The sequence below is a fragment of the Chrysochloris asiatica genome, unplaced genomic scaffold (genome assembly GCF_000296735.1).
Source record: "Chrysochloris asiatica unplaced genomic scaffold, ChrAsi1.0 scaffold00001, whole genome shotgun sequence".
NCBI classification, from domain to species: Eukaryota; Metazoa; Chordata; class Mammalia; order Afrosoricida; family Chrysochloridae; genus Chrysochloris; species Chrysochloris asiatica.
Window position 1 is genome coordinate 50,130,080 of NW_006408519.1, and position 16,057 is coordinate 50,146,136.

General features: G+C 45.7%; 1 protein-coding gene across 1 annotated transcript in view; it reads left to right on the forward strand.

Moving 5' to 3' along the window:
* Positions 1-16,057, forward strand: part of DENND3 (DENN/MADD domain containing 3) — an 86,244-nt gene that overhangs the window by 26,522 nt on the left and 43,665 nt on the right. The window contains exons 8-9 of the mRNA XM_006830727.1: positions 9,079-9,197; positions 15,430-15,585. Of these exons, the coding sequence (XP_006830790.1) occupies positions 9,079-9,197; positions 15,430-15,585 (275 nt within the window). The remainder of the gene's footprint in view (positions 1-9,078; positions 9,198-15,429; positions 15,586-16,057) is intronic.

Below are 16,057 nucleotides of genomic sequence, written 5' to 3' on the forward strand. Positions count from 1 at the left end.
GCAATCAAGATGTATTGATGATTACTGGTGATTGGAATGCAAAGATTAGAAACAAAGAGGAGGGATCAGTAGATGGAAAATATGTCCTCAGTGATAGAAATGATGCTGGCAATCACATGATAGGATTTTGCAAGACTAATGACTTCTTCATTGCAATTACATCTTTTAAGCCATATAAAAGGTGACGATACCCATGGACCTCACCAGATGCAATACACAGAAATCAAATTGACCACATCTGTGAGAAGAGATGGTGGAAAAGCTCCATGTCGTCAGCCAAAACAAGGCCAGGGGCAGACTGTGGCACAAACCATCAATTGCTTATATGCAAGTTCAGGCTGAATCTGAAGAAAATTAAAGCAAGACCACGAGAGCCAAAATATGACCTTGAAACTATCCCCCCTGAATTTAGAGACTAGCAAGAACAGATTTGTTGCATTAGACACTGATGACCGAGGACCAGAAGAGCTGTGGGATGACCCCAAGAGCATCATACAGGAAGAAAGCACAGGTCACTAAAAAGACAGGAAAGAAAGAAAAGATGAAAGTGGATGTCAGAGGAGACTCTGAAATTTTGCTCTTGAGTCCACACATGTTAAAGCGAACAGAAGAAACCAGGAAGTCAAAGAGTTAAGCAGAAATTTCAAAGGCTATCTCGAGAAGATAAAGTATGTTAATGAAATGTGCAAAGCCCTGGAGTTCGAAAACCGAAAGAAAAACACGTTCAGCATTTCTCAAGCTGAAAGAACTGAAAAAAAAAATTCAAGCCTCTGGTTGCAATATTGAAGGGCGGAGTCCTGGTGTGGCGCTGTGGGTTAATGCGCCAGACTGCAAAGCCATTTGAACTGCAAGGTTGGCGGTTCTAGCTCACCAGCTGCTCCTTGGAAACCCTAGACAGGGTTGCTGTGGGTTGGAATTGACTCGATGGCACTTAACAGCAACAACAACATGGGCAAAATATTGAATCATGCAGAAAACATCAAAGAAAATGGAAGGAATACACAGGGTCACTGTACCAAGAGGAAATACCTTTTCAAGAGTATGTGATAAAAACTGATGGTACTGAAGGAATTAGTCCAAGGTGCACTGAAGGCATTGGCCAAAAACACGTCTCCAGGAAATGACCGAATACAAATTGCAATCTTTTAACACACTGATGCAGCACTGGAGGCACTCACTCATCCATGCCAAGACAGCTACCTGGCCAGCTTGTTGAAAGAGATTCATATTGGTGCCCATTCCGAAGAGAAGTGACCCAGTGGAATACGGAAATCATCAAACAATATCATTAATATCACATGCAAGTAAAATTTTACTGAAGGTAATTAAAAAACAGCTGCTACCATACATTGACCTGGTACTGCCAGATATTTGAGCCAAATTCAAATAAGGACCTGGAACGAGGGATGTCATTACTGATGTCAGAGAGATCTGAGCTGAAAGCAGAGAATACCAGAAAGATGGTTACTTGTGCTTTACGTTACTTTACTTGACTATGCAAAGGCTTTTGACTGTGTGGATCTTGACAAGCTATGGACAACATTGTGAAGAATGAGTATTCAGAAAACTTGATTGTGCTCATGAGGAACCTGTACATGGACCACGAGGCAGTTGTTCAAATAGAGCAAGGGAACACCGAATGGTTTAAAATCAGGAAAGGTGTGCGCCAGGGTTGTGCCCTTTCACCATACTTATTCAACCTGTATGCTGAGCAGGTAATCCAAGCAGCTGGATTATATGAAGAAAAACGTGGCATCAGAATTGGAGGAAGACTCATTAACAACCTGCGACATGCAGATGATACAACCTTGCTTGCTGGAAGCAAAGAGGACTTAAAATACTGATGAAGATCAAAGAGCACAGCCTTCGGTACGGGTTGCATATCAATGTAAAGAAAACAAAAATCTTCACCACTGGGCCAATAAATAACATCATGATAAATGGAGAAACAATTGAAGTTGTCAAAGACTTCATTTTGCTTGGATCCACTCATGGGAAGCAGCAGCCAAGAAATCATAGGCAAATTTGCTGCACTAACCATCTTTAAAGTGTTGAAGAGCAAAGAGAGGTCAGTTTGAGGACTAAATTGCATCTAGCCCAAGCCATGGTATTTCCACTCACCTCATATGCATGTGAAAGTTGGACAATGAAGACAGAAGAAGAATGATACATTTGAGTTGTAATGTTGGAGAAAAATATTGATGGGTACCATGGATTGCCAGAAAAACACATCTGTGTTGAAAGAAGTAAAGCTGGCATTCTCCTTAGAAGCCAGGATGACAAGACTTTATAGCTGGAAGAAATGATGAAGTAAAGAGCAGAACAGAACAGTTAAGAAGCTAATTTGAGAAGACAAAGTCAAGTATGATCGTGAAATGTGCAAAGCCCAGGAGTTAGAAAACCTAAAGGGAAGAACACACTCAGCATTTCTCAAGCTGAAAGAACTGAGGAAAAAAGTCAAGCCTCAATTTGCAATATTGAAGGATTCTATGGGCAAAATATTGAGTTATGTAGAGAACATCAAAAGAAGTTAGACCAAGAAGCAGTCATTGAGACAGAACAAGGGGACACTGAATGGTTTAAAATCAGGAAAGGCGTGCACCAGGACCATGTTCTTACACCATACTTATTCAGTCTGTATGCTGAGCAAATAATTCAAGATGCGGGATTATATGAAGAAAAGCATAGTATCAGGATTAGAGGAAGACTCATTAGTAACCTATGATATGCAGATGATACAACCTTGCTTGCTGAAAGTGAAGAAAATTTAAAATACTTATTGATGAAGATCAAAGACCACAGTTTTCAGTATGGATTGTACCTCATTGTAAAGAAGACAAAATTCCTCACCACTGGACCAATAAATAAATGGAGAAAAGATTGAAGTTGTCAAAGATTTCATTTTGCTTGTATCTACTAACACTCATCTAAGCCGAAGTCAAGAAATCAAACAACATATTGCATTACAAATCTGTTATAAAATGCGCCTTTAAAGTGTTCAAGAGCAAAGATGTCAGTTTGAGGACCAAAGTGCGCTTGACCCTAGCCATGGTATTTTCTGTCACCTCATACACTGTGGAAGTTGGACAATGAATAGGGAAGACCGTGGAAGAATCGATGCACTTGATTTATGGTGTTAGTGAAGAATACTGAAAGTGCCCTGAACTGCAAGAGGACCAAATCAATCTGTTTTAGGAGAAGTGCTGTCAGAATGCTCTTTGGAAGTGAGGATGGTGAGACTTTGTCTCCCATACTCTAGACCTATTGTCAGAAAGGACTGGTCCCTCGAGAAAGATGTCATGCTTGGTCAAGTGTAGAGTCTGTGGGAAAAAATGGCGTGATGCAGTGGATTCGAACACAATGACGCTTGTTAACGTGGTGCGGGGCTAGGTCAGGCTTCTGTTGTGTTGCACATGGAGTCTCTGTGAGGCCGAATCAACTTCACGGCACCTGGTGTGGCGCTGCAGGAGAAGTACTGGACTGCTCACCTCAAGGTCAGTGGTTCAGCCCCACCAGCTGCTCCTCGGAAACCCTATACAGGGCTCGCTATGAGTCAGAACCGACTCAACAGCACTGACAACAGCAAACATATTGTTCAGCGATGCAGGTTACGTTTTTCACGATGTGTGACTGTTCTCATCATTTCCGGTTAGGTGGTTTAGCTTTCGTTCATCTTCCTTTCCTGTTTCCTCTCTCCACCCTGCCTCCCTGGACCTCTTCCACATAGTCTTCACTCAGACTCACACTTGTTAATAGTTTTAACATTGGTGGTATCATTCTAGTTTATGTAGCTTTTATTATTATTTTTTTTAACCGTGGTGAAATATATACACAGTCCTGATCTAGGATAAGCAATGGACCACAAGGTCGGTTTTAATCACAAAGGTTAGTGATTCAAGCTTACCAGCTGCTCCTCGGAAACCCTATACAGGGTCGCTATGGGTCAGAACCGACTCGATGGCACTTCACAACAACAACAACGAGTAGCTGCTGCTATTCATGTTACTTCATTAGGGGAGGTGGCACCCAGGCATGGCATGGATTCGTGGTAAATACTGTGGCATTGTCAGCAGACAGGGTAGGTGGTTGTGTTTTTCCATCAGCTTTATTAAGATCGAATTTGCATACATAATTTACATACATAATGCTCACCCTGCTGGGCACTAAGACCCCTATATGCCTCAGTGGGTTTAGTACTTTGACAGAGAGTGCAGCCTTCTGCAATATCTCATTCCACAACAGAACCCCGTGTCCTGGAACACATGACGCCACCGGACGGCAGCAGCTTGTCTGTGTATGTTTCAGAGTTCACATCAGTGGGCCCCTGCTCCTTTTAACAAGCAGTGTTTACCAGGTTCAGCCGTGTTGTAGAGGGTACTGGAATCTTATTCCATTTTGTGGCTGAATACTTTTCCGTTGTATGGATTTACCACATTTTGTTTATCCATTCATCCGTTGGTGGACAGTAGGCGAGTTCCAGATTTTGAATGTTGCAGATGGTGCTGTTATGGGCAGTTTTGTACACATTTTTGTGTGAGTGTGCGCTTTTTGTTCTCTTGGGTTTATTGGGTATAGAACTGGGGGCTCTCGATCTTTTGGTAACTCGATATTTAGCATTTTGAGGAGCTGCCAAACTTTTTTCCCAAGTGGCTGCACCATTTTATCTCCCCACCAACGGTATTATAAAGATTCCAGGGTTTCCACATTCTTGCCAACACTTGTAACTTTATGGAACAGTTGTTATGTGCTGTTGAGTCAATTCCAAAGCTTGAACTGCCAACCTTGCCATTCAAATGGACCTTGCAGTCCAGCGCATCAACCCGCAGCGCAGTACCAGAAGCAGTTGTAGTTCTACAAAAACGGAGAAGAAAATTCCCACCTGCTCCCTCCCTCCCTGTTTGTTACTAACAGCTTGCCTTCCTGGGACCATGTGTTGCAGTTAATGAACCACACTGATACATAGTTACTAGCTGAAGGCCTGGGCCTCTGTGTCTCCGCACTGTGTGTGTGTTGTGCAGTTCTTGGAGTGAATACCTAGGAGCGCTATTGCTGGATAATATGAGAATGAGAGAATTGTAAGAACTTTTTGAATCCCCCTTGTAGAGTAAGACATATTTAGTTTGTATGAAGCTGCCCATTGTTGCCAAAGGGGCACTACCATTTTACATCATTATCAGCAGTGGATGAGTTTGAGCTTCAGTATCCACATCCTTGCTGGTGGTTGACGTGTTGTCTGATAATAGATGGTGGCACAGTGGGTAAAGCGTTGGGCTGTTCCCTAAAAGGTGGGCGGTTTGAATGCTCTGGCTGCTCCAAAGGAGCCAGATGAGGCCGTCTGCTCTGGGGATTTTCAGCCCCGCTCTGTAACGCAGCCCCTCTCTGTGCCTCAGCCCCTCTCTGTTCCTCAGCCCCTCTCTGTGCCGCAGCCCCTCTCTGTGCTTCAGCCCCTCTCTGTTCCTCAGCCCCTCTCTGTGCCACAGCCTCTCTCTGTGCCGCAGCCCCTCTCTGTGCCGCAGCCCCTCTCTGTGCCGCAGCCCTTCTCTGTGGCACACTCAACTCGCAGGTGGCAGTGCCCGTGTTCTGACTCTTACTCTGCAGGTGTGCGATGTGTGCTGATGTGGAGCAGCCTTCACGTCCCTGTCTGCCATCACGCATCTTCTTTGGCAAGTTGTCTGATTTTTTTGTCCACGTGTTAATTGGGTTGGTTGTTTACTTGACACTGAGTTTTAAGAGTTCTTTGTGTATTTGGGATATGGGTCCTTTATCAGATATTTATCAAGAGTTTCTCCCAGTTTGTGGCTCGACTTGTTGTCTTCATCATTTGCTTTTTTAGGCTGAAATTTTCCAAATACAAAGCACAGAAAATCACGAGTCCCCATGCATTTGTCACTGAGGAGGCAGCAGCCCACCCCAGTTGATTCTAATGCATTAGTGATCCTGTTTGGGGTTTCTGAGGTGGTCAGTCTCTATGGGGACAGATTGCCTCATTTTTCTTCCGAGAAGCCGTTGATGGGTTTGAACTGTCGACCTCTTGGTTAGCAGTTGAGTATCCCCAGAGTTCCTTTAGCAGCCCACCCCATGCCCCCGTTTTTCTCTGGAGTGTTTCCGAAGCAAACCCTGAACATTAGTTATCTTGCCAGCAAGGAACTCAGCAAGGCAGCGCGTGCGGCCCTCTTCAGGGGGTGGTCCTCTGGCTGGCAGGGAGGTGACTGGAATGGGCTTTGTGGGGGGAATAGCGCCTCATGGTGGGAGTGGGGTGTTTCCATGTTTCTGCCAAAGTGAGTCGCTCCTCAGGGGCACACCAGGTGTTAGGGAAAGTGCACCCAGGCACGGTGAACGAAATGAAAAAACATTTTCAACGCTTTGTGGGCAAGAACAAGGCCAGCACTGAAGTTGAAAGGTGTGCCTTTTTTAGGCATGAGGGGAAAATACCTTGTTTCTGACTCTTCAGAGGAAAACCTTTTTGGCATTTTGTTTACTTAACCCCAGTTAGCCGTCACCAAGGAAACTGCGTGTGATTTATAGGTTTGGGGCAGTCTCAGGAGGAGCCTCACTTGGCTGAGAGCATTTAGGGTTTGGAGGTTTTCATCGTTGGAGCCGGCTGAGTTGTGAACTCTTGATGCTGCCCTCCCCAGGAGGGGTGGGTGTTGGTTCTTCAGAGACATTTCTGTTTACCAGCCTGGCTGTTAGTCTGTAGGGCTTGGAAGCCAAGGGAAAGGGTGGGGTTTGAGTGTATTCCAGGTGCCTCATGGAACGCATGAAGGGCCCAGAGTGACCCCTGAACATCCCTGTGTGTCCCTCAGTGTCTGTCCACCCTGTCACAGAAAAGGCTCCACATGTAACCACACAAGAGTCCAACAATGCCAAGTGCACGCACTCACCCAGCCCCCACCCTGCCCCACTCGGCTTCCTGGCACCTCGTCTGAGCTGGAGGGGGCATTTAGTATCTGAGAGGTTTTCAGCAGAGTTTTGGAATGTGCCCCCTTGCCGGCTCCCAGGAGTAGTACCTGCAGGGTTTAAGTCAGCCAAGAACACCTACCTGACAGTAGTATGTATGTCTTCATTTAACGAAATCTAGCCCCTTCATGGACTCAAGCGTGGCAACAGTAGTGAGGTCGGCCCAGGATTGGGTGGTGTTTCATTCTGCTGTGCATAACGTTGCTATGAGTTGATACCGACTTGATGGCACCTAACAACAACAACAACAACAACAAATCCCTTAATGTCAGGAGTCCTGGTGGAGCTATAGGAATGCTAACTGCAAGGTCAGCTGTTCAAAACCACCACTCACTTCTTGGGAGGAGGAGGAAGCCGTCTGCTCCTGTAGAGCTCCCCAGTCTCAGAAACCCTAAGTAGGAATGAGACTTTGAGTCGGAATCAACTTGATGACAGTGAATTTGGTTTGGGGGGTAGTTCATTAATGTAATGTAACATCACGCTGCGCTGCCCCATGCTATGGTGGTTCAGGACTGGACAGTGTCCCACTTTGTTGTACTTAGGGACCCAGACCCGTTGCCTCCCTGCTCAAGGGCTGCCCCCCTCCCAGAGTAAAAGGGAACACCCCCAGTGTCCAGTGAGCTGGACTGGCACAGTGGCAGCAGCAGTGGGCTCAAGCATAGTAATGATTGTGAGGTTGGCGCAGACCCGATTCCTAAGCACTGTATATTACCAGTATATATATACTCTGTATATATACCAGAGCTCCTTGTATATTACATGTTGTTGCTAAGTGCCGTCAAGTCGATTCCGACCCATAGCGACCCTGTATAGGGTTTCTGAGGAGCAGCTGGTGAGCTTGAACCACTGACCTTGCAGTTCAAATGACTTTGTGTAGCGCTGTGGGTTAATGCACCAAGACTGTATGTTACATGAGGCAGTTTAACTAATGATGACCCTTTCACTGAAAGTGAGACCCATATTTGTGCTTTCAAAGATCTGTATGAGTTTAAATGGTCTTATAGCAATCTTTAAGGTGCTCTGGTAGTCTAGTGGTTATGAGTCAGCCTGCTAACCTCATGGTCAGCAGTTCGAAACTACCAGCTGTTCCACGGGAGAAAGATGAAGCTTTCTGCTCCTGTGAAGATTTACAGCCTCAGAAACCCTGTACAGGGTCGCTATGAGGCAGAACCGACTCCACGTCACATCACCACCAAATCAACCTTTGCAACAGCCTTACAATCATTGCCCACTGCTGCTGCCACTGTGCCAGTCATCTCACTGGGGGTCTTCCTCTTTTTCTCTGACCCTCCACCCTACCAAGCATGATCTCCTTCTCCAGCGACTGGTCCCTCCTGACAATATGTCTGAAGTATGAGAGATGAAGTTTGGCCATCCTGGCCTCCAAGGAGCACTCTGACTGCACTTCTTCCAACACAGATCTGTTGGTTCTTTTGGCAGCCCATGGCACTTTCAATATTCTCCTCCAACACCGTAACTCAAAAATATCAATTCGTCTACGGTCTTCCTTATTCACTGTCCAGCTTTCACATGTATATGAGACTACTGAAAATAACATGGTTTGGGTCAGTCGCACCTCAAACTGACATTTTTGCTCTTGAACGTATTAAAAAGGTCTTGTGCAGCAGATTTATCCAATGCAATATGTCGTTTGATGTCTTGACTGCAGCTTCCATGAGTGTTGATAGTTGATCCAAGAAGAATGAAGTCTTTGACAACTTCATTCTTTTCTCTGTTGATAAGAATGTTGTTTATTAGTTCAGTGGTGAGGAGTTTTGTTTTCTTTACATTGAGGTGCAATCCATACCAAAGGATGTGCTCTTTGATCTTCATCAGTAAATGTTTCAAGTCCTCTTCACTTTCAGCAAGCAAGGTTGTATCATCTGATTATCGCAGGTTGTTAATGAGTCTTCCTCCAATCCCGATGCCACGTTTTTCTTCATAGAACCCAGCTTCTCGGATGATTTACTCAGCATACAGTTGGAATAAGTCTGGGGGAAGAATACAGCGTTCTGGGCAGTGTTGCGTTGTGCGTGCGTAACGTTGCTCTGATTGGATACCAACTAGACGACACCCAATGACAAGAGTAACAAGGACAACCTTTGTGAATGTCTTTGACAGGAAGCCGACGGTTTGATTCTGATAAATATCGACAGTGGAAGTGTCACCTGCTCAAAGCCCTCGGGCGACGTGAACATCCCTGACGTCCCTCTGCTTGCTGCCCAGATGTTCATCCAGAGGTAAAGGTCACGGGACCCTGTGTGTTCGAAAACCCCGCTTTCTGATTCTGTCTGCCACGTTTGAGGACTGTTTCCAGTTTTGTAAATTATTGGTGGATATTTAGTCTGTTTGTAGTTTGGGAATTATTTGTGAATGCTTTTGAAAAAACAAGATTTCCTTTTATTCCAACCTTGCGTCTAGTTATGGGCCCACAGAGTCAGATGATGGTCACGATCCCTGGAAGCTTTGGAACCCTCTTTTCTGGCTTCCCGCGTGGTGATCTTTGAAGGTCTTGCTCAATCCTTCATGCCTCTGGCTGCTCACTGTTTCCTTCAGATACCATGTGGTGCAGCGATGGGCTGGGTACGTGTGCAGATAACAGACGTGACCTGTCCTGCGCTACGGCGCATTTGTCTGCAGGCCTCTGATCGCTGTGACCCATTTTCTTTTCCTTCTCAGTTACTCCAGCGTCCTAGTCATCTTATTTTTTTAGACCTTATTTGACAGCTCTATGTATTTTTTCATATTCTCTATTATCCTTTGTTGCATCAGGCAAATCTGCTGCACAAGATTTCTTTAAAGTGTTTCCAAGAGCAAAGATGTCAGTGTGAGGACTAAAGTGTGCCTGACCCACATCATGAGAGTTGTAATCACCTCAAATGCATGTGAAAGTTGGGCAATGAACAAAGAAGGTCATAGAAGAATTCACGCATTAGAGTTATGGTTTTGGAGGAAAATATTAAAAATACCATGGACTGTCAGAGAAGATAGAAATATGTATTGTAAGAAGTACAGGCAGAATGTTCCTTAAAAGCCAGCATGGCAACACTTCATCTCATACTTTGGACATTGATCAGGAGGGGCCAGTCCCTGGAGAAGGACGTCATGCTTGGTAAAATGGAGGGTCAGCAATAAGGAGGGAGACCCCAATGAGCTGGATTGACACAGTGACAGCAGCAGTGGGCTCAGGCAATACGACAATTGTGAGGTTGGTGCAGATCCGGGCAGTCTTCCAGTCTCTTGTGTGTGAGGTCGGTATGAGTCGGAACGGACTTGGTGGCACCTAACACTTGGCATCCTAACACCCATCCATCCTTGGCATGAGTCAGGCATCTGCAAACATTTATTAAAAGTGCCTGATCCTCAGTATTTCCACCCTAGTGAAGCTCTACAGATTGTGTGGTGAAGGTGTTCTGAGAGACCGTTGTCTTCTGGGGAGGGTGAAGAGGCATCTGGTAAGCTGGGATACCTCCCCAGCTGTCTGTAGCATATGCTCTGCCTTTGGAATCTAATAAAACCTGACAGGAAGTAGAGATCACCCGGGGTCTAACTGCAGTTGGCCACACTGTCGGCGACTCGAGGAGGGATGTGTGGGCAGAGTGAGTCCGGGCCTGCCTGCTGGGTTTGCTTCCGGGGGAGCCTGGCCTTTGTTTGGTTTACTTATTGGGAGCTCTGATGAGGAATGAGCAGTGAGGCAATGCGGGCTGGGACCATTCCTGTGCTGTGACGTGGGTCCTCCGAATGTTGAGTGGAAGCCTCAGCCCTTCTACGTTAAGTCCTGGATTATGAATGTCTGATTGAACACACTTCCAGTAGTTAGGTGCCTACCCCCTTAAAGCCTGTTATGTAGAAAATACAAAGTACATGCAATGGTTTGTAATAACAAACAGGTGCTACTTTGTAATACATTGAAACCCTATTCTATTACTATTCTATCATTATGTTAAAGTGTTTATAATCTGTGTTTCCTTATACCAGGGGGCTCCAAAAAGTTCTTGCAGAAATGGAATGAAAAGGTAATGAACTTCTTTCACGAACTTTTTTAAAGCCTCCTCGTCTCCTGTAAGACACACATTTGACCCACTGACGTTAGATGTAAACTGTCTGTAATTTATGTGTAAATTCTGACTTACGTCCAAATTCCACTGAAAGACACGTTTAGGAACAGAATTCCTTCCTAATCCAGGGACTGCCTGACCCTCTTTGGCAATGGGTGTTTTTTTATATGTGGATGAAGGCACACTGGGCTGGTTTATAAGAAGGAGGTGGACAGACAGACACACAGATGTATCTGGTTCTCTAAAGCCAGTGGACCCTGAAAGAGACAGGACAGGAGTGTCCCCTCGAGCCCCACCCTGAATTCTAACTGTGATGACGTCTGGTTCTGTTCTCTACAGCTGCCCACGTCTGTGCCTTCTACCTGGCTGGCCTCACCTCTTACCATCACCTTGGAAGTGAGGAACTCCTCTGGGGGTTTCTGCAATTGTAGGCGAGTGCTGCCTTTGCTATCATGTTTTCCATCTAAAAACAAGTCACAAGCCCCAGACACTGAAGTGTGGCAGGGACTCAAGTGTTTACCTTTTATGTTTGCTGTAGGGATGTGGTGCCCACAAGGACCTTCTTGTATGGGGCTGGGCAGCTGGCATGCAGGGACTCGAGCAGGACTTTCTGTTGGGAATTTCCCTGTATGAATTTAGGAGGCAGCTGGTCCATTCCCCATTGCCCTTTCTACACCCCAGTAAGCACCAGCTCACTTTTGCTTTTTGCTTGTGGCTTTCAGAGCATGGCATTGAGTGATGGAGGTCGGCCTGCTTTGGGTGGCTCTTCCCTCGTGTTTACCTCCTGTTGGGTTTGTTTCTAGAAAGGTGGGATTTTGTAACACACATGGTGTGGAGACTCAATTCCATCACTTAGTGGTGCTGTGGGGTGTGTTGTCTCTGACCATGGCTGTCGGGTCAACTTTGTGTTATAAATGAGGACTAGACTCGGCATTCATTGTACAGGGCCCCCAAGAACCTGGTTCGGGATGTGGGGTCGGCCTCCTCATTGGGTGTTATTTGTTGGTGTGCGTCTGCACGCTGGTGTGTGACTGTTTCCATAAGATACCCTCTCTGCCCCGTCCCCATCCATGAGGAGAAGCTCCTCTTGGCCACAGTACGCTCCTGAAGGCAGGGACGGGGACCCAGCTGTCACAGCCCCCGGCCCAGAGGTGAACCACCCGCCCCTCACCAAGTAGCTCCAGACGAGAAGGTGAACCTCCCCTGACAGACACACAGGAAGTTGGGTGTTGGGTACTGAATCCATGGGATCCTGCCTGGGAAGGAGGTGAGAGGGAAAGCTTCTGGAAGTTTCTAGGCAATTCCTGACCAGTTGGTGCTTGGGCCAGAAACCTTTGGGCCATCTAAGTGGGACTGTGTCCAGGGGTCAGGATGATTATCTTCGATCGAAGTGTCAAAGTGTCCCTGATCCATGGTTGTGATTTGCCATTCATAATGTTCCTGTTTGCAGGTGAGAAGATTCTTCCGGTTGATGTGTTTTTTAAAATGTGCTCAAACAAATGGATAATAATGGCCTTCCATTTGAATTGCTTTTAAGTGCAATTTAGGAAAATTCATTCCATTGACTGTGTTCTGCAGCCGTCATCATTTCCATTTCCAGCACTTTTCCTTCCCCCAAACTGAGTATCCGTTGGCTGTACCTCTCCATCCCTTCCTCCCCCTAGCTGTTAGGTGTTGTCAAATCGGTACAGACTCAGAGCGACTTTATGGATAACAGAATGAAACACGGCCTAGTCCTGCACCAACCTCACAACTGTTGCCACACGTGAGCCCATTGCTGCTGCCACTGTGCCAATCCATCGCATTGGGGATCTTCTTTTTCCCCGATGTGCCACTTTACCAAGCATGATAGCCTTCTCCAGGGACTGGCCTCTCCTAATAATATGTCTGAAGTTTGAGAGATGAAGTCTGGCCATCCTGGCTTCTAAGAAGCACTCTGGCTGTATAGGGTTTCCAAGGGGCAGCTGGTGAGCTTTAACTGCCAACCTTGAAAGTTGAAACGGACTTTACAGTCCCGTGCATTAGCCCACAGTGCCACACCAGGACTTCGTTTAGCCCATAGAATCCTTCAATAGTGCAATTCAAGGCTTGAATTTTTCATCAATTCCCCCAGATTGAGAAATGTTGAGCTTGTTGATTTTATAACTCCAGATCATTGCTCATTTCATTATTATATTTCACTTTGTCTTTTTGTGTTGCTCTTTGAAATGTTCTGTTTAGCTCTTTTACCTCCTCATTTTTTTCCATTTGCTTTAGCTTCTTCTTAACACTGATGAGCTAGTTTCAGAGTCCCTTCTGACATTCATTTTGGCTTCCTCCTTTCTTGTCTTTTGAATGACCTTTTGCTTCCTGTGTGATTTTCTTCATGTCATCCCACAACTCTTCTGGTCTTCGGTCATTAATGTCTAATGCATCAAATTTCTTCCTGAGATGATCTCTAAATTCAGTTGTGATATGTTCAAAGTCATACTTTGATTATCATGCATTTGTTTTAATTTTCTTCAGCTTCAGCCTGAACTTGCATCTGAGCAATTGATTGTCTGCTCCTCTGTCTGCCCCTGGATTTGTTTTGGCTGATGATATGGAGCTTTTCCACCGTCTCTTTCCACAGATATCATCAGTTTGATTTCTGTGTATTCCATCTGGTGAGCTCCATGTGTACAGTAGTTTTTTAAAAAAACTTACTTGCAACGAAGAAGTCATTGGTCTTGCAAAATTCTATCATATGTTCTCCAGCATCATTTCTATCACCAAGGCCAGCGTTTCAGACAACTGATCCTTCTTCTGTGTTTTCAACCTTTGCATTCCAATTGCCAGCATTTATCAATATCTCTTGTTTGACCTTTGATCAATTTCAAACTGCAGAAGTTGGTTGTTGTTGTTGTTAAGTGCCATCGAGTCGGGTCCAACCCATAGCGACCCTGTACAGGGTTTCCGAGGGTGTAAATCTTTACGGGAGTAGAAAGCCTCATCTTTCTCCCGCGGAGCGGCTGGTAGTTTCGAACCGCTGACCTTAAGGTTTGCAGCCCGATTCGTAACCACTACGCTACCAGAGCTCCTTTGCAGAAGTTGGTAGAATTCTTTAATTCCATCATCACAAGTTTTAGTGATTTGTGTGTTAATTTGAATAACAGTGGTATTAACTGGTCTTCCTTTTAGGCATATGGACATTATCCTATCAGATAGCGTTGCACTTCAAGCTAGATCTTGAGATGTTCTGTTTGATGCTGAATGCGACACCATTCCTCTTCAGTTTGTCATTCGACCTAGTAAACCTTGAGATTGTCAGATTCAAAATGGCCAACACTAGTCCATTTCAGCTCACTAATGCCTAAGATATCAATGTTTATGTGTTCCATTTCATGTTTGACAACGTCTAATTTTCCTAGATTCACACTTCGTACATTCCAGGTTCTGATTATTAATGGATGTGTACAACTGTTTGTCCTCATTTTGAGTGTGCCCCATCAGCAAATGAAGGTCCTGAAGCTTTACTCTATTCCTGTCGTCATGGTCAACTCTGCTTTGAGGGGGCAGCTCTTCCACAGTTGTATTTTGAGTGCCTTCAACCTGAGGGGCTCATCTTCCAGCACTATGTCTGACAGTGTTTGGGGGCTCTTTATCATGTTTCAGTAGTCAGTATTCTGGTGCTATCTGGCAGTGTTCTGCTGTTCATAAGGTTGTCAGTGACCTAATATTTGGAAGTAGTCCATCGTCTTCTTCCTAGTCTGTCATAGTCTGGAAGCTTCGAAACCTGTCCACTGTGGGTGACCCTGCTGGTGTTTATAATACTGGTGGCATAGTTTCCAGCATCACAGCAAGACACATGCCATCACCAGCTCTTTAATGACCTGTCATCGAGGTCATTCAATAGGAGACAGCTTCAAAATGTTCTCCGAGAAAATCCCTTCCCTGAATTCTATCTTCCAGGAACTTTTTGAACGCCTGTTCATATTTGTCCTTCTGTTCTTTCTGCATGTGTTCAGGGACCTTGCATATCTTAGCAGGATCAGAACTTCAGTCATCCTGTGGCACTGTCTGGACAGGCCACGTTTTGTGTGTCCATGTCTCTGTTGATGGACACTTGGTTGGTTTTCAGCGACATCATTGTAGTGACCTCCCCCTTTCAAGTTGTACATTTTTGAGTTTTGAGTATTATCATGTATTTTGAGCAGTCTATAAAAGGTACAAATAAACTTAGCTAAAAGGTTAGCAGTTTGAGCCGACTGCCCTGAGGCACCTCATAAGAAAGACCTCGCAATGTTCTGAAACATCAGCCAGTTACTCTGCACATATGGTGTTGCTGTAAGCCAGGCTCGACGTGATGGCAGCTGGGGTTGACTTTATAAAGGTGATCTGTGCCTGGCGGCTTGGTACTGCTAGGCTGATGGTCAGCTATTTGTCTTCTGCCCAGGGTGCAAGGCCTGCAGTTGCATCAGGACCTGGACCGCGCACACCAAAGCACCAGCACGGATGTGAACGAGGCTCAGGCCCGCCGGCGCGCCTGGCAGCAGAAACTCAACGGGCAGATCCAGCAGGTCACGCTCCAGCTCCTGGTCAGCATTTTCAGGTAGGAGGAGCGGCCGGCAGTGCCCCCACAGCCCAGCCCAGTGGACTCTGCCTCGGCACAAGCCAGGCCTTTCTTGTGGTCATTAGGTTCATTGGCAGTTAGCTCTTTCTGCTCTGAGCTGCATGGTGCCTTTCCAACCGTTCAAGGATCCCTGGTGCTGCAGCTAAGCGCTTGGCTGCTAGCTCAAGTCAGCAGTTTAAACCCACCCAGTAGTTCCATAAGAGAAAGATCTGATGACCTGTTCCCATAAAGAATACAGCCTGGGAGGGGGCGCTGTGAGTGGATGATCTATAAACATATATATAGTGACACAATGAAGGACAACCTGGGGAACCCTGTGGGGCAGTTCTCCTCTGTTACACCAGGGGGAGCTGTGAATGGATGATCTATACACATATACCAGTATATAGTAACACAATAAAGGACAGTCTAGGAAACCCTGTGGGGCAGTCCTCCTCTGTTACACCAGGGG